The sequence below is a fragment of the Ambystoma mexicanum genome, chromosome 1p (genome assembly GCF_040938575.1).
Source record: "Ambystoma mexicanum isolate Mex_15411 chromosome 1p, UKY_AmexF1_1, whole genome shotgun sequence".
Classification (NCBI taxonomy): Eukaryota; Metazoa; Chordata; class Amphibia; order Caudata; family Ambystomatidae; genus Ambystoma; species Ambystoma mexicanum.
Genome location: NC_090921.1, coordinates 175,900,875 through 175,925,284, shown reverse-complemented (window position 1 = coordinate 175,925,284; position 24,410 = coordinate 175,900,875). Strand labels below are relative to the sequence as shown.

At 43.3% G+C, this 24,410-nt stretch overlaps 1 protein-coding gene across 1 annotated transcript in view; it reads right to left on the bottom strand.

Moving 5' to 3' along the window:
* The window catches only part of LOC138487915 (uncharacterized), a 145,281-nt gene that overhangs the window by 108,436 nt on the left and 12,435 nt on the right, over positions 1 to 24,410 (bottom strand). The window contains exons 4-5 of the mRNA XM_069614928.1: positions 5,465 to 5,592; positions 4,131 to 4,271 (exon numbers count right to left, since the gene is read on the bottom strand). Of these exons, the coding sequence (XP_069471029.1) occupies positions 4,131 to 4,271; positions 5,465 to 5,592 (269 nt within the window). The remainder of the gene's footprint in view (positions 1 to 4,130; positions 4,272 to 5,464; positions 5,593 to 24,410) is intronic.

Here is a 24,410-nt window from a genome sequence, read left to right as displayed (position 1 = left end):
CAGGGCTGCCCTTTGGCCCCGGCCCTCTTTATCGCTTACATGGGAGATTATCAACATTCCGAAACCTCAATCAGATCCTTCCCACCAAAAATAGCACAAACACCCATCAGTAGACTGCTCTACGCGGATGACCTTATTTTGCTGGATTTAACGCCCATAGGCCTCCAGCGCCAACTCACCAATCTACAACTATTTTGTAACGAGAACAATTTGGAAATCAACACCGACAAAACCAAAATCATGGTGATGGAGCGCAAAACCAGAGCGCGGAACAAATACAACTGGTCCCTGGAAAAAATGAAAATTGAAAGAGTAAACAGCTTCAAATATGTTGGCGTAACTCTGGACAATTCAGCAAAAGAAACGTCTATGCAAGAATCCCTGTTCGATAAGATCCGAAGCCTGGCAACAAAAGGCAAAGCAATAGACAGAAAATTTGGTAAATTCTCCACCATCCCGCTACTGAACTTCTATAAGCAAAAAGTGGTCCCCATGGTTACATATGGATCAGAAGCGTTGCCGTGCTTACTCAAGACTTTGTCCCAAATTGGAAGCCTATTTCTGGAGGACGACCCTTGCCCTTCCGGACTCAACGCCAATCACACTGATCCGGCGAGAACTCAGTCTGCTTTCTCTTCAAGGCACTGTAAACTGCAACACTCTGATGCTATATAGGAAATGCATTCTACCAAACGGTTCCTTTCTCCACGGCCTGGTGTCCAAAGAAATTCTAGAGGGAAGCTGCATCATGCTAAGTCAATGGAAAAACGAAACCTAAGCTCTACTGAAAATCATCGAATGTACAGAAGAAAATCTGAATAATAAAAACTAAAGACATGGACTGGATTCGCACTTTAGATGCAGCCTCAGAATTCACTTACCATCGCTATGGAAAAAACGTGACGATCTACAGAACTACATGAAAAGATTCCCCAGCCGAGCGGCACGCAATATTATAATAAGAGCAAGACTGAATCTTGTGGACATCAACGAAATCCGCCACATAAGGTAATCGCTGACTAGCACCTGCAGATTCTGTGGAAACGAGAAAGAGACCATTCGCCACCTTATACTGTCCTGCCCAAGCTTGACAAATATCCGCTGCCCCTATAAGAAATAGATCTGCCAACACTCCACAGTAACTGATGAAGATACATGGTGGAAAAGGATAAGCGGTGACCGGACATCGTGGCACCTAGCGACATACAAAATGACGCTTTAACAGAAAAACTCACTGCGAAACGAAATGAAAACTAAGACTCCTTGCAAAGCGACCAGAAATTCTAGCCTACAGAATCAAATGATTAAGATGGACAAATTAAGAAAAGAAACGATGTTGTAAAAATCAAATTTTTGATTAAATACTAAAAAAAAAAAAAATAGACAAAGAACAAGAGTAACCCATTGGGACCAAGTGAATTACATTGTGTTCTTTGCTTTTGGATTTCAAAAAAATATTTAATGGATGAATATAACTCTGCTGGAGTTAGTGAACAGCATTTGGAGTCTAGATTCTCTTGACATGTTGCCTAACTGCTTATATTGGTCTATATGATTAATCCTAATAGAATTAGGTATATACTTTAGAAACTTCAAATGCCCCTGATGAAGAGCGAGTGTCACTAGAAACGCATTGGACCCCCTTGGTATCACCATGAATAAAATGAAGATTGTTTTGTGATAAACATCTGACTGAAGTATTATTCTTGAAAACTGTTTTATGAGCAGATATCAAATGACAGTATGTGAATTACAAATAGACTACTTTGAATGAATAATTGCTTAAATTATACAAGTTATTATTCTGGTTTTTCCAGACAAAGGATAGTGTGCAGGGGACGCGAGTCCCTTAAGTTTATCTGCCAGTATTTAAGATGCCAGAATTTTTATAAAATATGTGCATCCACATGGGGACTACAATTCTCTGATGCCTTTGAGAAATGCACAGCTAAAAATTTACGTCATTTTTGCGTGATGACATCATGCTGAACGAGTAGGTCCACATTTAGAGCAGCCATTTTGGGCAATAATGGATCGCACAAACCGAGTGACCATTCTGCAGCCTGAGCATATGTGTTTATTGAAAAATATGCAGGTATTTTGGATGGTCTTTGGAATATTTCTTTCTGATGTCCTTTTGAGACTCCCATTTATAGGAAAATTATGTTTTTTCCTTGTCTCTAAACGTGGCCGTAAGGAGTTTACTCGTTTGACAATTTGCTCATTTGAGGCCTGTGTTTTAACCCTTATTTTGAGATCAAGCGCCCCTCGTTTCCCTCTTCCATTACTTAAGGGAAATTAGTCAACACGCTAACTATGATACTAAGGACAGCGGTTTTGGTTTTTAACCTGCACATCTAGCATGTCCCTTCATGTTTTTGGCTCCCCGGGTCTCCTCAGAGCCATACCAATACCTTTTCTCTGTTAACCAAGTTTGGCTAAACATCCCCTATAATTCCTACAGATAAGAGGTTTTCCAAATAGGATGGAGAAGTTGATGGTTTGAAGCATAATGACTCAATATAGAGTGTTTCTCTGGTTTTGTGTAGACTAGAAGAAAGGTTTTTGGCGATTTTCCCTATGAAAAGGAAATGTCCTTTACAACCATTTGTGGTACCCATTAGACTGGATATAGTTTTCTCCAAGTCCATAAGGTATGTAAAAAGACAACCTATCTAGTCCCCTAGGAGGATCAGGGTTTGTGTCAAGGTCTATTCAATAGACCCCAAGTGTCAATAGGAAAAGTGTCTTTAACATACAGGGTCCACATTATTGAATATGTGCGGCAGAAAAGTGAAAATAGAGAAGATTACCAGTTTAAACACAAGAAATACTACACCCCTGTTGAATGTCCTACATTTGTGTTCCAGGGGCAGAAACTTGGGCAAGTTGGGTTTTGGAGAACATTGTCGAAATAAACAATTTTTCCAATGTGAATCACGGTTTTTTGATATAGACATTAGAAAAATCAACCCACATTTCTGTATTCCTTTTGTTTTGTGATACACATGTTTTATATGTTTTTTACTTGGGTTTATGTAATGTGATCATTTTATGAATGCCAAAAGTATTTAATATTGTATTTTTGTATGTATGAAATTTGGTTATGAGATACATTTGTCATTTACCTTTGGGTTCAGACAATAAATCTTTTTGTATAAAATACCTCCCTCGTGAGGGCCATCCTGAAAATCCATCAGTATCCTGGCCCTTGAGGCCTTGAGTAGGACAACACTGCTTTATGTATTACATTACTAAGGTGGTACCAGATAACACCCCCCCACACCTTAAGTTTGGTTCACTGTATTGAAAGGCAGCACCTGCACTCCCCTTCAGTACAGTATTTATAAACTGTAAATACTAAATGTGCTAAATTTAGAAATTTAATTGCATCTCTGAAAGCAGAGGTAAACAGAAATCCACACCTGTTTCAGGAAAAAGTCCACTTGCAATACTGCTGGCAGTATTATAACACACACTAGATAGGATTGATTATTGGTGAACCTGCCAAATACCAACGATGACCACCGATTGAGCCACTCGGCATGAGGACCTTAACCAGCAATTTTTCCAACCAATGATGCATAGATCCTTAACCAGCAATGCTGCTAACCAATGATGCATAGATCCTTAACCAGTAATGCTTCTAACCAATGATGCATAGATCCTTCTAACCAATGTTGCATAGCCGCTTACCACCTGCACTCCATATTGACCTCATTTGGATGCCGTGCCACAACTCTGGAGAAGTAGCCGAATAGTTATTTGCCATTTGGCTGCAGCCAAAATGGCTTTTAGCCAGAATGTAGCTAAATACTGAAGTTCAGGTCACCCCTTAAACAATCTGACTACTGCTTTACTGAAAGTATTCATGAAAAATCATTACATTTGCGCAGTCCCAAGAGAGTTGTGTTACCATGCTGTTGCTTGATTGTTCAAATAATTAGCCCACCTTCGGGATCAAGTTCACACGTTCCTTCTTCCTGTGCCGTTGCACACATTTCAGGTCACATGATTTTGCTAAATGACCATGCTGGTCATGATTGAACTCTCACCTGGCCACCAGGGATTTGCAATCCCCAGGGCATGGCAATCTGAGCAAGAACCTCACACTAACATCAAAGACTCACCTCAATGTAATTCTCCTCACAGATGATCTCTCTGGGACTCCAGATCACTGGAAGGGTACAGGCCATTGCCAGGTCATAAGAAATCCTTCCGGTAGCAAAGAAGACCAGGAAATTGATTGATACATTAAACTGCACATCATCCTGTAAGCAAAAGAAAGTAGGATCAAAGCCAACTCCTTCCCAAAGAGGTACTGGCTCAACCAAGCTACCAGGGCATGAGCTCTCCAGTCTACGGCTCCTAGTCAGGGTGTCTAGCTAGATCTCTCGGCTACCACTTGGCAAGAGTAAATTCCCCAGGTGCCCAGCTGGTTTCCACTTGGTCCACAGAAGGCCCATTGATGCACGGGTGAGATAATTACTGGTGGGTAGGGTGGCAGCAGCAAGTTCAGTGAACGGAGCATGTTAAATGGTTGCAGTGATTTTGGGTTAGCAGTTTGAGAGTGGGTGGGTTGCAAGTGCCTTCTAGCTTAACGCAGTGAACCCACGGGCCAAGATATCTGTATAGGAAAACCGGTTCCATGTAATGTCCTTGCCAAAATGTCACAATGCAAAAATATAATATATATATATATCACACACACTACCCTGACACCAGAAAACCCTTTGACTGATGCAACGCCAATCATTCTTCAGATCAGCAGCATCTGCTCCCATGCAACAGTCGAAAACTAAAGGGAGATTGAGACCACCTGTATTGGCCACATAACAGACCAGGTTTGATGCTGTGCGGGGTATGGCCAACACCAAGGCAATGTGGAAGAAACTCCTTATCTACACAACCCATGGCTATGCCTAAACTGCCCTTGTATCAGCAGGTCTCAGTTTCAAATTGGTTTAAACTGGCCTAGAATAAGGCCAGGGCCGAGCGATGCAGCCCGATCAGAGCAAAACGACAGTGAAGTTAAAGCTGCTTGACCAGAGATGGACTACGCCCACCATCAGGGAAGTTAACCAACATGAGTCAACAGAACTGGATAACTACTGAGCGCACCAAAATATAGACCAGACTTCAGGCAACCACAAGTTAACGTTCTTACACCATGTTGCAGTGATCACTTTGAAAAAAGTTCATTGGACCAAATTGTTGGAAAGAAAAGAAACAGGCATACCAATTAAAACCCAGGATTGGCCAACCACAAAAAGGATAAAGGAGGAGTATGCCACAGTACAAATTAAACTCTGGGAGGATAGCTCCGCAGCAACGTTAGTCTTGGAAGCAAGAAGACAGAGCAACACAGGTTTGATCCCCGTGTCCATGCTTAGAATTAAGCATGTTATAAATAAACTATTACAATCAGGCTAGGTAGATGGCAACTGGTGCTGAAGCCACTCACCAGGGTCTTGGTAGGACAGGCAAAGTACGATATCCTGATTTCCAAGTTGTCATCCAGGTCCCGCACGACAGTAAAGCCACACTGGGCAGCAATCATTTCAGTGATCGTGTAAATCCTTTGAGAGGCATCTGCAAGACAAGGGAAAGGGGAGGGGGAATAGGAACACTAATAAACTCCGCCATCTTTATAGATTTCAGCTTGTCCAAGCTTAAGCTAGTCCCAAACTCCACAGGTTCCTGGAACCCTCTCAGATCATGGGCTGCAGGTGGCATCCCGTCTCAAGAACCGCTCCATTTCAGCCTTGCCTGCCCCCAAAAACAAACCCATCAAGAAAACCACCAAATGGTTGCAAAGACTCATGACAGCAAATCATCATTTCCTCCACAATCACCAGAATTGCCCTTGAATTTAGAGTACTTCAAAAGTGGCATTTTAATTTGAGCTGGGAGGATAGGTCAGGGGCAAAGGGGGCGTCTTGCAAGACAGTGCAGTCAGGCGCTTTGAAGCGTGAGGATTTGACACCACCTTTGAAGTTGGGGGTACTTCCTTTATGGAATTAAAAAGCATTGCCTATTAAGAGTATAAATGCCCATTAGGTGCATAAAACTGGTCTTCATAATCAACACTGTGTACCTGCAGAAATGCATCAGATTTTGGATAAGTCATTCTTCAGAGCATGCAGTAGTACTAGAGCTCGCTTCCTGTAGCACCGCACTGCCATGGGAAGCCTCGCAGTAGGCCCTTTCTTGGGAAACATTGGCTGGTTCACAAACAATTTGACTGGCGTCATTTATGTGACAGGCCGATTACACATCAAAACTGAGCACGATGACGAAATGGTGCAACTTGAAGGTTGCGGTATACAGACCTCATGAGCACCAAGCAGTTCAACAAGCACTCACCGCATGACAACCACTGAACCGGAGGGCGGATGTATGCTAATGGCACAAAAATTAAAAAAAAAAAAAATGGAAGGAGAGCAAAATCACATCTTCTCAATAATGTCATTCAACCCTAACTCCTTGCAGACTTCCACCTACAAGGTCCCCAACCAACAGAACTCAGAACTTGGTCAATAGGTAGGTTGTTCAGAAATGTGTGATGTGCAGGTGGGGGGTAGTTGCGGCAGGCTATGCCACATTCCCAGTGTCACATTTGCTCACCGTAGGCCTTGCACTTAAAGCAGCCCCACGCCCCAACATACTTCACAGGTGTTTGGTAAAAACCCACCCCTAGTCATGCAGAATTCCCTAGTGACTGAGTTCATGAGAAACCAGTCAGGCAGGTTTCATTGCATTATTATTATTAACTCCTAGTAACAGGGAAACAGTGACGATTAGTGAGAAGGACCACAAGCCAACAGGGTCTTGATGGGCAATCGCTCCTGGTTTGGAAGGGTCTTCTTGAGAGCTGGGTGAAGGAACTTCTCTGGTCAGACAAAACCATTCACCTGGAAGTGGTAAAGAGACCGCCTACCGCTAGGTAAGGTCACTGTGCCGAGACAGTAGTAGCCAGACATGGCAGGCTCAAGTACCACACATGGCAGAAGATATGGCACATTAGTGAAGTGTACAGCTGTACCACTACATAGCTTGTACACGCCCACTGATGCAAAGATGCAAGTCGCCGTTTCAGAGAAAAGTCATTGAGGTTTCAGGCAAATGAAGATCTCCAGACAGGGGAGGCAAGCCGACGCGCGCCCTCCAGACAGGGGATTCAATTTTATCCCAAAAAGCATTAAACGAAAACCTCCTTTTAGTCCTTCAGCCAGAGTCGGACTGGGGCATAAAAGTGTCTCCAATGAAAGTGGCAAAGTTGCAACTGGCAATTCCTTTTGTGGTTTGGGCATTGCCCTATAGGCCAGCCCGAGCCCCCCCCCCCCTTCAGCACATGAAGTGTCACAAGTGGGGTGGTCGGGGGCCAATTAGGAAAAGGCAGACTCGCAGGAAGAATTGGCAAGGTTGTCCAGCGAGATTGCCAATATGTTACCAGCTGCAGAAGTTGGAGCACCTTCAGCTCAAACATACATTTGAAAGTTTCAGCAGCTCGAGTGACCACATGTTTCTTTAGTGAAGGGTGACAAGGAGAGAGCCTACCAACATGCATGTTGAACTAAAAGGGTTTCTACAAGTGATGCTGATCTCTAGTTTGGTGAACAGATGTTACAGCGAGATTATCACAGGTGTAGAGACTGGCAGAAGGGATGCGACCAAGCAGTTCGGGCTGGACTGGACCACAGCAGATTTAGCCATTGTAATTGCTTAGCAGGCAAAGACTGATGAGGGTTGCCCAACATAACGCCAGATGTTACGATTAATTCTAAAACGTCCAGCCCTCACCTCTTGTTTTGCTATTGCATTTATTGATCTGAAGCCACTTTATTCTTGCAATGAACCCATTAGGTGGAGACTGGATGGTAGAACTATGGGAAAAAAGTGTGCGCCAGGTCAGTGTCTTGGCACCAACACCCTTAATCTCTAGAAGCCGAGCTCGGCAAGTAGAAAAGTCTTCTAGTGGTGCCATTGCAAGACATGCCAGTGATGCAAATACATTACAGGCCTGCCAAGCTACATTATATGGCACGGAAAGCCACCACGATTCCTCTCCATGAAGAATAAGGATCGTTAGGTCGGCCGGGAAGAGTCTTACTGCGTCTGGTTCTGGAGTGCCCAAGCGCGATACATTTAGGGGGACCCGTTTGTAAGTGCTAGCCTCTTACCAACTGTTGGACTTCCGTGAACACCATTTCTTTGAATTTGTAGAGCGCACTACAGCCTAGAGGCATCAAGGTGCTTAAATGTAAGCAGGCGTAGTTCAAGGGTTACATTGACAGCAGCCCCACAGTGTAGATTCAGGCTTACAGAATACCATGGATCCCAAGGCTTTACAATATGAATTTAGACCCAAGAAGCTCGAACCCAACGCATGTTGATATCCGCAGTTCGCAATTACTGCAATTTAAAAAAAAAAAAAAAAGCCAAATTGGCTCCAACCACCATCCAGAATCAAGAACTATTTTTTCAAATTCAGATGAGGCATCGTACTTTGATCAAAACTTCAACTGCTTGTTGTGCCAATTTAATGGCCCATTGCGGAACAAAGTCCCTTTTTCTCCCCCATTTCTCCCTCGTACAGTAACTTGAAATGATATACTTGAAACCAATGGTCTCAGAACCAAACATGTACAATACATTGGAAGCTATAAGAGTATGTATCTTCCAATATGGACTTATTTTTTTGCTGCGGCCAAATTCTTGTATCATGCTGGGATCTGCAGAACAAAAATGCCAGAGGACTACAAATAATGTTGGTCGGGTACAGTCAAAAAAATAAGTAGAACCCTACTATGCTTATTCTATTGTAGGTGTGGGGAAGTGGGGTGCGGGTCGTACTTATCCAGCTATTGTTTTGATGTGATCTTGGTCACATTCAGCACCAAGGATTTTCTTAGCTATGTGGACTTCTTAAATTAGGAAGCCTTCAGGAGAACTACCAGCATCCCACTTCATAGCTTATTTTGTTTAACCATTATCCTGACTATTATATTGCTGCGTGACTTATGGCGTATTATGTAAAAGAAATTGATTGATATTCAGGCAAGCTCTACCCTCACCACCCCAGATGAGGTGCCGCCTACATTGTTTTACAGGGCCTGGCATCAGTTAAGTGCATTTGCAAACAGAAAAGGGTTTTTTATACCCGATTTTCAAACAGCTTCGGACTAGATGGAGAGAAAGTTGTAATATCTGTATTATTGTTTCAATAAACTTCAACAAAGAAAATTGAGAAGCGTTAATATAGAACACATTGAAAGCAGTTTTCAATCCAATTATATACAATTACATTAATATAGTATCTTATATAGTGTCTTGAACATTTCTTGCCAAATTGTAAAATTCATCACAAGATTATTGCTGGAGTAAATATTAGTCCACAACTGAAGGGATATTCCACTATTCTCACTCATTAACCATCCTGACTCCTTATTGGTGAATGAAGAGGTTATGCACCAATATGGGCGTGTCTGGTTTGGGTAGGGGTCATTTATTGATTGGGGTAGGGGGGGGTCATACCAATTCCAATGGGGTAGCAGGGGTGTCTGCTAGCCCCATTTTATTTCTTTTAGATAGATCACAAAGACTAGACTGCTATGCCCGCCCCCACCCGATGGGCGACAGGAAGATGTGGCGCTCATCAAAAGCCTGGAGGATGCGAACAACCTTCGAGGACCCAGAGAGCTACTGCATGGAGTGGCACTAGAAGCCAACATATGTGCTAGATCTTAGAAAATAACGTAAACATTCCCACACTAACACAAGAGCCTAGTCAACAAAAGCACCAGCCACATCCAAAAGAGCACCCAAAAACACCCCATAAAAAGGGGCACTACTCAATGCCAGGTCTCTTGTTACCCACGCAACGGAGATTGCAGATGTCATATGGGCCAACCACCTCGACTTCCTTGCAGTGACAAACTTGGCTGAATGTTGCAGCTGGCCCATCCCTTACCTTAGCTGTCCCCGACAACTATTCCATCCTTCGATCTGACAGAACCAACAGAACCAACAGAACCTGACAGAACCAAAGCTCGAGGAGGTGGAACTACCATAATCTTCAAATCCACCCTAGACAGGACACTGGTCACCTCTTCTCCTCAAGCTCCAAACATCTCCAAAAAAAATATCACTATCCACCTAATATACAGGCTTCAAGACGACATCACGCCGCTAGTAGCGGAGAATACAACCTATGGCGCAAAACATTATCCTAAGTGACTTCAACCTTGGCTATAATGACCTACCAGCCACATCCCTTGCCAATGCATTATCAGACAAGGCTTTATACAACGAAGTAGCCAACCTACACACGAGAAAGGTAGGATACTTGACTGGGTAGTAGACCTGAACTGTAATCTCTTAAGGATTCAACACCACTCTCGTGGTCTGAGCATCACCTCCTATCCCTAGAAATCAATGTCAACAACCTACAAAGAAACCTGCTAATGCACCACCTTGTCTTACTAGGAACAAACGCAATATTACGGCAAGGCCATACCACCTCTGGTAATCCCCTCCTCAATGCACTACCTGCCACTAATGACCTGAATTTGCTGGTCGACACATACAATTACGCCATAGACCTGATTGCCCCGCTCAAATTGCGCAAAAGCAAACCCAGAGCACATCTGAACGCCTGGTTCACCCGGGAACGTAAACTACTATGCACAGAGAAAAGAAAACTTGAAGCGTTATGGAAAACAACCCCATCTCTAGAAAATAAAGTCAACCTATCCAACATCACTGCCACAAAAGCGAAATGATCTGCACCAAAAAAAGAAACCTTCAACGACACAATAAACCAGGCAGGATCCAGCACCAAAGAATTATTCAATATTCTAAAGGAACTGGAAAACCCTAACCCACCTGCAGATACCTGCACCAAGGATAAACCTTGGTGCACCAGCATACAACATGCTCTCCAACAAAAAGGTGACAGTTGTCCTTCCCAGATCATAAAAGATGCAGCCAGAGATTTATCCCCTTGATCACCAAACTCATAAACACCTCATTTGCCAATAACTCAGTCCCAAGTAACCTGAAGGAATCTTTGGTTCTCCCATTACTCAAGAAACAAACATTAGATCCTTCTATACCCACCAACTATAGACCGATCACCACAGTTTCCTTCTTATTGAAAATCATAGATGGTCTTGGATTTGCAACTATCTAGAGACAAACCAACTACTAGGAACTCGACAATCTGGCTTTAGACCTCAACATGGCACAGAAACTGCCCTTGTTGACCTTAAAACCAGATCGAAGAACTAAAAGATAAGGCAGAGTTGCCATCCTACTCCTCCTAGACCTGATCAGCAGCCTTTGATCTGGTTGACCATACAATCCTATGCTACCACCTAGCATCAGCAGCACACTTAAACTCTGCTGTCACATGGATCCAATCTTTCCTCGCAAACAGAACTATGCAGGTCATTTCACCTACTGATGCGGCCGACCCGATCCCCATTACCTGTGGAGTCCCACAAGGCTCCTGCGTATCACCTACTTTGTACAATATCTTTACAAAGCCTCTATTCGACAAACTGGACCGTCTGGGTGTCACCTATACTAACTACGCAGATGACACTCCGATACTTAACACTATCAGGCACCTACAACACAGATGTCTGCCGGATCAACGAAGTCTACACCATCATTCAAGCATGGAGGGCCACACATGGCCTCTGCCTGAATGAGAAGAGAGCTGCTCCTAGTCGGCTCACCCAACAATCTTCAGACGCTCAGCCCAAACTATACAAGTATCCTCAACGATGGTAACATACCTATTGCCGAAGACATAAAAACCTTAGGCTTACCTCAATGCCAATTTCAACCAAAGCAAACAGATAAATATGACTGCCTCAGCCACTGCCTACACTGGCAAGCTGATTAGGGCTTGCAGACCCTTCCTGTCTTCCAATAGCTGCCTCATTTGGCCACTGCACTCATACAATCCAAACTGGATGACTGCAATGGCCTTTACGTAGGAGCCAACAAACCTATAATCAACAAACTGCAGATTGTACAAAATAATGCGCTTAGAGCTGCGTTAAACATACCAAGAAGAGAGCACATCTTGGCAACTAGAAAGCTTAGTAAATGGCTTTCCAAACAAGAAAAAAAATACCATCTGCCTTAGCCACAAAGCCTTGAACTACCGAGCCCCACCATATCTCAGATAAATAAGTACCAACTAGAATCACAAGATCTACCAATACCTCTTGCCTGCTGGTGCCCAGGTACATCCTAAAAAAAAAGGTGGCGGAACCAGTTTCCCCGGTGCTAGCCTCCCAACTATGGACATCAAATCTATTGAAATCTTTCATAAATTCAGAAACCACATCACCACATGGCTACTTAATAAAAACTAAAATCACTTACCGGACTTCAAACATCTTTCTGCTCCTACACTCCTACTCTTATTATAGCATGCATCTTCATCCCCGTCACGTACTACCCTCCTTTACAGGTCTCCTATACCAATATGCCGTTCATCTGTAACTTGAATGTATTAACTTTACTCTGTCTGTATAAACTGCATCATGTAACCGTCATCTTCACTTAACGCCCAGATACCCCTGGGTCAGGCGCGCTACATAAATAAAACGAACATGAAAAAGGGGAAGATTTAGGTAGGTGGAATATTATAACTATTTGGGCTTTTACATCGAACGGTACATGGTCCAATTCAGTGAACAGAAGAGGCGGTGCTAAGCAATGTGAGGCGATCTATGGCATTTGAGGTTTGGGGGAAAATACCTGTGGAAGCCTTTACTACAGTGCAGAATTTGGGGGGGAAAGGTGATCGAATTCAATGTTACAACAGGTGAAACGGTTTATCCAAAAATGTATCTACCCAATGAGTGCCCCTACAACAACATTGTAATTAGAAGTGGGGGGTCTACAACCAATAATGTGGCATGCTTCTATTTTTGCTCCCGTTCCATAAAAAGGTCTTAAGGGAAACCACCAATCAAGACGGACGTGTCACGTGGAAATCAACTGTTGTTGAAGTCACGTTTCCATGAATTGGAACTTAGGGGAATGCGAACGGTCTTGTATCTTGAGGCGATTGCTTAGTTATCCATGAGGCTTTTGAGAGTTTGTATATGGTGCACCTTCTCCCATTACACGATCTGGGACAGAAGACACCAAGCGATCTTTGCAGAACATCATGGGGTTGAGCGGCATATTTCTAAGGGTTTAGCAACGGCCGAGACAAATCCCGCCAAGGTCAGAAGGTGCCCTGTTCATCCATTTAAGGCATGCGTTTATTCCTGCTCTGCAAGGTACACCCCCCTCCCCTCCCCATCATAACTTGCTAGGGAACATTCTCGCATTGCACCAAGACCCTGACGGGCCTATTCGTCACCTATGGGTTGTACCGTGATTCAAACACCGGCTACGCCATCGCTCTTGCATCGCCTTACTGACGTGGCCCTCAGTCCTCCTGGGTGAGGTTCTTCCAGCTGGCATAGGCTGTACTCTCAATCTCATACCTTTCTTAGCATCAGATAATGATTCTGCCCATTTTGTCACCATCCGACCGACTACTGCTGGCGTCGGCTTCACTACCCACATCTACATCTCTGCACAGCGCTTACCAAGGATGCGGCGCACCATTTGATCTGGACCCAAACATGCTGACCTGCACACTTTATGAAACCCCTTGCACCATGAAGCAAGGCTTTGCCAAGCTGTGTACACAGCAATTTAAGTCTGCAAACATGCGTATTCCTGCACTTCACTAATGTACCATGCACTAACTTAGCACCTACATGCCTCAGGTGTTTGGGCGCTAATGCAAAAATAAAAAATATCCGGCTGTCAAAGATATTCTGCCATAAGAAAGTGTTGTGGCTAAATGGCAAAGAAGTTAATTTGCACTTTATGTACAGAAATTACATTTTAATACTAATTTAGGAGAATATTGCTCATACCATAAAGCACAGGAAGCAATGCGCACCGATGCATGTGTGTTTGTGGCTTCCAAGGACTTGCATGTAGATTGTGCCTGGAGCTTGCGCAAGACCCATGAATGGCCATTTAAGGCGGTGTTCCTCCACATATGAAATTGCCCTTTTGGTCTTCACATTGCAATGTAGCTCTAATCCTTTGATGAAATGTAGGATACGATGTTGATGCGGTTCTACCGTCATGGGTATATATTCTCCAAGTGGTTGCCAGATTGGTGAAGCCGCATCAATCTTTGAGAAGTTACAGGTCTTACTCTGCTGTTGCTACAGGAACATAGCACACAAGCATGTGCCAACTGTGTTAGGTGAAGTCTGAACTCTTCTAGTCGGTGCAAAGATTAGTCCTCTTTTTTTTAAAGTCAATTTGCCAAAAGCAACTGAATCCGTTTATTGACCGTAAAGTGCTGGTATTTGTGACTTAATGATTTAACAAATACAAAATAAATGAACATTGCCGCTAAAGAAAAACCACCAACTCTGGCCACAACACCCTCATTCAGGGGTCGCAGCAGCGACCCCTGGTCTCTTGCGACCTCTTAAAAAAATAAAATGTATTCTTGTAATGCAAGCTTATGGGCTGTGACCAGCACAATGTGGCATGTTACGTGGAGTGGCTGGCTTTCTTGTTCAGGCCCCTTAAAGAAGAAAAAGGACAGGAGTGCCACAAGTCTAACACTTTCAGCACTGACCCCAAATAAGCAAGAACAGGAATACCAAATAATGTGTCTTTCTGGAATTCTATACAGTTGCTAGACTCATTAAAGGTTTATTTCAGACACTTCATGGGGTGAGTCACTGATTTAGTCTGTTCTAAATGACTCCACTTAGCCTTTCATCCTTCTTAGGTCGATAAGAGTACCAACACAGGTTGGGTGATATTGGGTGTATATTTTTTCTATGTAAAGCGCTTAAGCGCAAAAACACATTATTTGGTCATGGACGTCTGCTTGCATTCACAGTAATTTGGTAATATGGGCCTATACACACTGATCTTTATACATATGGTGATCCATTCTTGTATGAAATGTACATCACAGTATAGTGATATCGTAACCATATTTTTCGTAGTGAACAATGCTGTGTGATGCCACTTCCCGTTTTGGTGAAAAGTAGTGTTCCATTGCTTCCCGCGATATCACTTCAGGGGTGAGGTCAAATGACATCACTTCCTGTGATGGCATCAGGGGTCGTGTGATGTCACTTCTGCTACCCCCAGGCATTTTGGTGAAATGACGTCCCTGCCCCCATTGCTTTTTCCAAGGCAAAACCATAGTCCGTTAACCATTTCTGCCAATCACATGGTTATCACAATTCAGGATACTTTGTCTTCTTGCCCTTAGATTCAGTTAACATGGTTATGTGAAAAATGGTCCCATTAGCATATAATACGGACCAATGAAATTTGTCATAGATCTTGGTGTAAGCAAGGTCTTACAGTCTTAAAGGAGATCCTTCATCTGTGTTGAATAGGGTTGCCCCGTGTCACTCCGTATAGTGAGAAAAGCAGTTTACGTAAAAGTGTGTAGGGCGCATCAAGAGTAATGAGCATTTATTTTACCAGCATAGTAGCATTATTCACCCTTTGCAAAAGTGATAAACAAAGCATCACTAAGACAACTACCAATTGTGGCACAAGAAAAAGTAGACTGTCCTAGTCCCAGAAGTATCAGAAGGATCCTGCCGTATGATGCAGCCGATTCCAGAAAGAAGCCTGCAGAGAAGAGTATAGTTTCCAGAAGGGATCAATGGTGATCCCTAGATCAATGCTACAAATGGAGATCAGAAAGCACATTGCTAGTTCTTTGCAGTGCATGACAGAATAGACCAAAGAATATACCTACAGTGTTGGTAGTCTTGCTCTATTGAGAAGGGTCATAATCCAAACCAGACCGACCATTCAGTGAGGAATCCCACGGACCTCTTTTTCACAACATACATTGTTAATATGCTGGAGGTCAGGGACAATTCCAGAACATCAGTTGCTCAAAACCGAGAAAGCCTGCACACAAAAGCGGTCAAGTGTCCAGGACCATGCAACTACCTTTGTCTTTAAACCATGGACACTCCATCTCAAGTCATTGACGGATTCTGGAAGTCTACAGTGTTCGCTGTGGCTTCTTGAAATAGACCGTCCCACGGCATGCGCTCTGCTGCCTACCCGTGCAAGGCATGCATCCAGGGTTGCAAGATGGACAGGCAGGGGCGAATTGGGAACACTAGTCTAAGCTGGCTGACCGAGAGCATGGGCGCATTTCTCCCAATCACTTAGTGTTTGTACACATTCAAGCTATGCAGGGTGGTGTGATCCAGGCTTCAACTGGTGTTCCCCATCTGCCATGGATGGAGGACCCTCTGGAGGGTAGTGGCCTCTTGGGCTGAAGGCTTGTGGGATTCTGGGGATGAACAGCAAACGTACCCCAACCCCAAATAGAGCCATCAGTGCCGATGGTTTAGCTGGAGCCCTTAAAAATAAATTAGGATTTTTTTTCTTGGTATTGTGCAGCAGATATTCGGTTTATAGTGACATTTTCCAATGCCTTTTCCTCGAATGAAAAATGCCAGAAATTTGTTTTGAATGTTTTTTTACACTTTGACCCTTTTTTTCAAATGCCTTTGTCAAAACTTCGAATATGTGCCTTCGAAAATATGACTAATACCATTTTGTTCATGTTGGCCAGTCGGGGACTGTACTAGTTACTGTACTATGCCTGCTTTGTTAAAGAATGGGCAGTGCGGAGAGGGGGGGGGGTGGCGAAGAGGAACATCGAGATAATGTCTAGATTACCAACTAGACATCTGCATTGCTCCTAGTTTCATACCTACTCATTCCTTACAGGCCACCCACCACGATTGCTTTGGCCCTCAAGTCTTGCCTAAACACCAACAAGGAGCATATTTGATGAGGTGGTTTCAACAGCTCCGATGGAGGTGCAATTGCTACGTGGACCACCTAAAGTATGGACAGAGTAGAGTAACTTGGTGAGACGCTCTCCCCTGTGCGTTCATAGGCTAGGATCTAATTTGCAGTGGCTTGAGGTGTGCTCAGATCACATTATATTAGATCCTTGATAGACTGAATTTGGAGAGTAAGGACATGAAGCAAGGTGCGCCGAACGGAACATTTTGTGGGGGAACTGTTGGAACCCAAAGCTTGTACAGCAGAAGCCCTATTAACCAGCATAAGTTATTTTATGTTAAGCAGCTGTCAACTGTTCCAGTTGCCCCTTGGTCCTCAGCCTGGGTAAACTACACCAATGTCTGTTAAGGCATGGAAAAGGGGGAAACAAACTGGAAAGGAATGAGGAGGGCCTAGGGTAGGTGGATGTGTAATCATAAGTAGATCAAACCAATATTGATCACGAGAAGCAGAACTAAAACCTGCCTGCTAGGCTAAGCAATTCAGGGATGTAGCGCTAGTACATGGCGTGTGTGGCACTAGAATTACGGGTACTGGCATAGTTACCCAATGCCACGTTCACCAATTCCGATTTGACTGCATCTTTTTGGTCGAATTTGGTAGGTCAAACAGTACATTTAAAAAAAAATCTTGTGGGTAAGCGAGTATTTTGAGGTGTGGGTATGGGAATAGATTGCGGTGGGGATGTCGGGTCTCCTTCGGCAGTAGGTAAAATGACCAATTTGGTCAAATCAGCAGTAGGTCAGTCAATATTTTTTTTTTTTTTAGGTCAAAGAACCAGTATGCGAATTGCACATGGTAGTGTTCAACATATGCTCAAACATGCGCTAAACACGATACTTCAACAGATGCATTAAGCTCCCCCTCCTAGTACACAAGGAAGTGTAATATGGGATGCCAAGTGACTGCCGTATGAAGGTGAAGGGGGGTGAACACAAGGGGAAGGGAGAAGCTAGAACCTGCGAAACCAACACGTTGGCGACAAAAAGGCGCAAGGCTGGGTGAACATTGTTCTGTGGAGCAAGCAAGATTTAGTGCAGCAGGGTAGACCCTCAAACCCTAGTAATACTCATGCATATATACTAGAAAGGAGGGGCCTTGAACATCCAATCCAAGCTGTGCTTATTCAATATAGGAATCCCATTTCACCAGCGGGAAACAATCCAGTTGCCAATAACAAATCTGGGGGTTTCAACAAACAAAAATCCAAAGTATTATGGGGTATTTTCCGCACCAGGTTACATGTTAGGCCCATAGGTGCAGGAATAGGTCAAGTGTATTATTGGATATATAACAAAAGGCCAGCATTTAACTCTCAAACAGCAGCAAACTAGTGACTTTAGAAATAAATCGCGCCCAGCGTTTGAGTGACAAGGCAGAAAGAAAAGAGGCCTACTTTCCATAACAGGTGACTGATTCATATTTGCTAAAATAGACCTAGCATGGAGAAGTCTGCGCATTTTGCAGCTTGGTTGAACTATGAACACAAACATGAAACTACTGCGAGCCATTAAAAATCAGAATGTAAGGTGGGCTATTGATGGCATGGTGAGGAAAAATATACATATGATGCGATGTAAAATATTAAAGCCGGTCTTATGTAAAGAAAGAAAAATGCAGACTTTAAAAGCACTGTTCACTGAAGCCTCTGCTAGAAACTCCAGAGAAACCTTCCCCGCCATCAGACCACAACGGTCAAACACTCCACCTCTCCATCTAGAAACTCTTTGAAGGAGTCAGGAAGGGGATGAGCTTGGGCTTGTGGCAGATTTATTGGGGTAGAATGATGACCAAAGATGCAGTCCATGGCGTTTTGAAAAATACACGATTAACCTCAGTTTGTGGTGGAGTTCTGGACCGACAGTTGACAGGCCAGAGAATGAGTCAGGGGCAAAGTTACATCTTCTGCTTAAGGAGATGAGAAACATTCAGGTCTTAGCCTTGAAAGAATGTTAAGTGATTGTATTGCAGACCAAGTCAACAAAAGCCAGAGGGTTAAGCCACGTTAGAACAGACATGTGCTGTTTTATTGAATATACAAGGTCTCAGAATATGAGGAATCATATTTTGCTCTTAAATAGACAGGTGTTCACATGTCTTCGGAAAGCATATGAAAAGCCCCATCAGTGAATAGCAATCCCTCAGAATGAGACCTTGGGAACCAGAGTTACAAGCTAAAATCCGATTGTAGCTTCCCAGAAAGTCAGGAATATGGTAGCTTATTGACGATGTCTGTAGAATGTCCATTCAAGTGAAATCACATGCAACCAGAGGTCATTGCGACTGGCATGATCAGAACAATTTAAAAATATATGAATTGCAACTCATATTTGTACATTACAAAAAAGGTCGAAGATTTTTAAACTTTTCATCCAAGTTATACAGAAATGCAATTTCAGATGGGTGAAGCAAGAACTGCGAGAGATGGGGCGTGGAGACCATCAAATTGAAGGCGTAAATCCTTGTTAGGGTGAGGAACAAATGCTTCCCATCAAGAGCATCAACCAATGACTGACCAACCCATAACTTAAACATGTTTGGGGTGTGGTTTGTGGGGTACATTTACCAGCCCCAACAGAAATTCCCTGCATCACAAAACTGCATTTCAACATTCATCCAAAAACAGCTGTGCTTTGTCTATACAGCCATGTGGGGCGAGATTTGGACACAGCCACCCCAAGAATGGCTGCATTTTGTTTTCCATCACGTAAATCCAGAGAAAAACAGCTTAAATTCAGAATGGCTCTGCAGTGCTGTTCTGTCATTTAAAGATTCAAGGCTGTGCAAATAAATTACCTGCATTAATGACGGCCACACACATGTGCTTCATTTCATTGAAACATCACAGTTTGCTACATTAAAACACAACCCTGCCTGTGTATTTCATTCAATTGCTAGAAACAAGACAATCCTTCCCAGAACAGCATTGTGTTCATTAGTAAAGTCCAGGAAAAGCAAAGAATTCTGTTTCAAGTGTGCACGGCTAGAGTTTACTTTTGAAATAATCCAGCACATGCAAATTAGTCAATGAAAGCTATAACATGGCTCTGTCGTCAATTACCAAGAAACTAGTTGAACATGTCTTTTTGTCCAGAAACTGACCATCTCTTTAAAATTATGTACAGCAGAAACCGCCTTTTGTGAATACATGTAAGAAAATACATGTAAATCTGCTTTTGCAAATGAAAGCTAAATGTGAAATACTGTGGCTCACACAGAACACACAAGTGAATAGGTGGGTAGAAGGGCAGCAAAGTTATGTATATTATGCTCTTCCCCTCCCCCCCAAAGGACTTCAACAGCCTGGCTGAGGCCCCGGAATAACTGTCAAACCAGTTTGGCTTAAAGGCTAATGTCGCACCTACCAGTGAACTAAGGCTGCAAGGGCATGTGCTCTGTTCTCATGGGACCGATACAATGGAGATGACTGGGTCCTGTGTTTTTGGCCCAGAGTTGTGATTTACTCTACATTCTTTCCCAGCACCCACTGGAGGACTTCAAAAGGGGAGTCATGGAAACCCTTTGTGCAGGCTGACCTAGGAGGAAAACAGTTTGGCTGGGGGTTTGAAAACTGCCCACATTTGTGACTAATCTTGCCCATTGAAGACTGTTGTACATCATGACATTTTGCTCATCGCCCTAAATAAGCAAGAATGTAATATTATGCTAGCATTTTGCGGGATCTTTGGACAAGCACAATGAGGCCATGTGCATCTTACACTTGATGAAAATATTCCAAATACTAGTATGCATATGTGTAGCCATTTGCAGAATTGTAAATATTTTCCTAAAAATGACAGAATTGTGCCCAAAAGCGATACTACCTCGCACAGAGTCGGTGATCGGACAATTAAATTCCTTGCGAAATATGGGATCTGTCCATCTGATAGTGTAAATATGAAGGTTTGTTTCATAAAAAATAGGCTTGGGAGACAAAGGAAGTCACACAGCATGATGTCAGTTCCTCCGAACCAATCAGGGAGGTGGCAAAACCAATAGCATGGCCTATCCCATTTAGGGGGTAAGTCCAGGGTACTTCCGCCCAGATTGTAAAATTCTCTGTCGTCATTCTGGCTATATAAGGGGTAGACAGGGAGATTCAAAATTCAAAATTCACCTTTCAAGATTCCAAGACTCCAGACCCAGGCATATCCAATAATCCAGTGAGAAAGAAGGAAAGGCAACTTATCCCCTTTAGGAGAATCTAGTGACCTGACCCTTTTCCCAGCTGACCCAGTAACCAAAACTCTTGACCCTGCTGTCCGTGACCAGATCCTAGGCTCTTCTGCCCAGAGACCTTGCTGGCTGTCAAATTTCCCAACTCAAGTGTACCTTGTCTGCATCAAATCACCCAGTACCCCAAAACTGCATACCCCGCTCTTACCTTGCAGCTTTTCCAAATCCTATTAAAAGTTCCCATAAAAACCCCTAGCCATTTCCCAAATTGCCAGTATCCTCTGTTCACCCTTTCCCTAGAAGAAAAGAAATATGCTAACAAATATTAACGGATTCTATTTCCTTTAGTTACCTGTGTAAGACCCTAGTATCATTTGGAATTCCCACTGAAAATTGACGTTCATTATTGTTGCTCTTCGAAAGTAAAAATTTTGTCGAGTGTTTTGACTAATTATAGCCTTAAAATAGTCTCAGTAGAACTCATCATTGTGCTAACAAAACAGATGTGCTTTTCTTTAAAATCCATTGCATTTCCCACAATGAAACCCATACTATCAGAGTCATCCCGTCCCATCAGAAGCCTATCTGGTCAGTGTCCGTTTCCCATCCCAAAAAAAAACGATTTGGATTGCTAAACCTATTTTCTTAGCCGTTTGCTAGTTTAAAGCTGGTGTGAAATATCAAGTCTGCGGGGTGTGATTTATGTGGCTTTGTTTTCCACCCAAAATCCATTTCCTCACTTGTGTTCACATTGCTTTAGTGCCCTGCTCAGTAGCCTGTAAGCTTCCTTGTCTCTTTAGTGCAGCTACGTGGATTTTTGTCCAAGCCATCATACCGCAAGTGTAACTGATCCTTAAGTAACCAATGAAATCCGAGTATGCCATTTTGCTCATTTTGAGGGTTTGAATTTTTCGTTTTGGCCTCCCATTCTGGAGTTGGGGGTCGAAAAAAACAACTTTTCCCTTCTTTCTGACTCCTTGCCACTGCTTTCCATCCACACAGAATTTAGTCAGCAGGTATTTTGGGTAAGTTCATAACCTATATTCCACCTATGATTGTGGAAAAGTGATTGTTGCCACCATCTCTTAAAAAGGTGTACGTTTATGGTGTTAAAACTAAGGTATTGCCACACCGTGGTGGCTGCTGCCCTAAATTTTGTAATAAATATTTCATTTCACACCAGCCTGGTTCATGGTCCATTGCAACACAGGGTATTTTTTAAAGTGGGTGAGAGACTGGTTGGTGCCTTTTCAAAAAAAAAAAAAAAAAAAAAAAAAAGTTCAAAATAAAAGGTTTTTTTATTGTGCGCACCTACAGTGTCAGTGAAAAGTCCATGGCTGGAGTGTGCCATGCCATAAAATCGTTACAGGTTAGGAACTTCAAAACTAAAACGCACAGTGTGGAAAGCGGACTGACTGGCTGATGGGAGACAAAGGAAGGTGAACTCAAATCTGGGCAGACCCAGGCAGGCAGAAGGATTGAGGCTGGAGGCCATCCATAACAGACGGAAGGGCTTTTGGAATACCACCCAGAGCCAAGTCCCACTGCTTCCCATGCGATTACCCAGGAAGCCTGCTGTGCCCGAACCCAGAGACATTCAAGTGAATACATTTGTCCAACAGAATAAACCAATGTGGGGTTCTACAATGAAGTTCTTCCCATTTGGACGTGCATGAGTGGGTACCCAGAGTAGATCCCCATCGTTTTCTTAATTGATTAGACACTGGGGAGATTTAGGGGAAATTCAAAATCTTCAAGATCCTTCCAAATGTGAATGATCTAGATAAATTGTGGCTCACCGATTTAGTTAAAATGTGGATCACCCATTATTTTGCTAACCACAAAGATCCCCTAAAAAGGAGGGGTGCATTTACAAACTGAAATTCCCAATTGGTAAACATTCCCTTAAGCAAGCAAAAAGAGTTCAAATGGTAAACTCAATCTCTGGGTCTGCGCAGAAAAGTGTCTCCAGGGTCAGTAACTTATTTAAAAGCACACTATACGGAGAACGAGTAACGAGCTCAAATTGAAGGACATTTCACTGCATAGTGGCAACACATTTGGTTAAGATTGTTGTGCTGGAACATTGCTAGAAATGAAAAGTGCGCAGGAAGGTCAGAAACAGGATTGGGCAGGTCTATTTTGGCCACCAGAAAAGCACCACATGTGTTTACATTAAGCCACCTTCAAATTATACTGTCAAATAAAATGCTCATGTCATGTTCTAGGGTGCTGCATGGATCATTCATACAGTAGGGCTATTCTTGTGAGTGACCCCAAACCCCTGAAGTATTCTGTAGGTCTGCGTTACTCAAGTGACTGGGGGCCCAGGGGTACCAAAACATCCAAATGAAAACTGGGCATGTTGTTGCGTTAGATATTCTGAGATTTCATTTCCAAAGACGAACTCAATTGGTGTTTACAATTTGTGCATAATGTGAAGTTTTGACAGGAAGGATTGTGCCAAGGAGTAAGGCGATGTGCCTCTTGATAATCAGTGTGTATATTTAGATTTGAGTTTAGTAATTAAATATAAGTGATCTTTCTGCGTTCCAGCCTGTTCTCGACTTGCCTATTGCAAACGGGGTGAGGAGCACTGGGGTGTTACACGATTCATAGGCAGAGTTATTTAGGGGTCATTGCTCAATTGTGTGGCTCTCCCGATTTGGGGAATCCCTGCATTGTTGCCCCATACACATCCTACGGCATTCTTCCAGTCTCCATCTACCCTATAGCAAGATTTAGCAAGCTCCTGCATAAATAAAATGCCAGTTTGGGCTTGTGTTGGTATAGGAAAGGCACCTGCCAAGCACAGCTGTGATGGTACCAACTGGCCACTTATGGTAGCAGGTGCAAATGGTGTTAGTGGCATCTAAAAGCAGTGCCTGGCAAATACTCGCAAGCTTAAACAGTTGGTTTTGCCAATGCTTTTTTTTTTTTTAACAGGACTTCAGAGAAAGGCAGGCAGAGTAATGGAGTGGCTGAACACAGAACTGGTAAGAATTACACCAGTGGTGGTTTTATAACTGTCAGAAGACTGCTTTGAAAAAATACCAGCAGGTACTGCAAGTGCACATTTTGATGTTAAGGCTTGATTAAAGCGAGCTCAAAGAGTTCCCATGAGGAGGTGTTTTGGAAGGGGTAAAAACTGGGTGTGAATTGGCATAGGGATTAGCAATGGCCACGAGCAGTCAATGGCTGGGCAAACAACCAAACAACGCCTACAGTCAGGGGGTTAGGGTGGATGCCCCCCCCCCCTCTCGCCACTCCACCCCGAACCTCCAAGCTGCCCAATGGCTCCCTGCATCTCCAGACTTCTC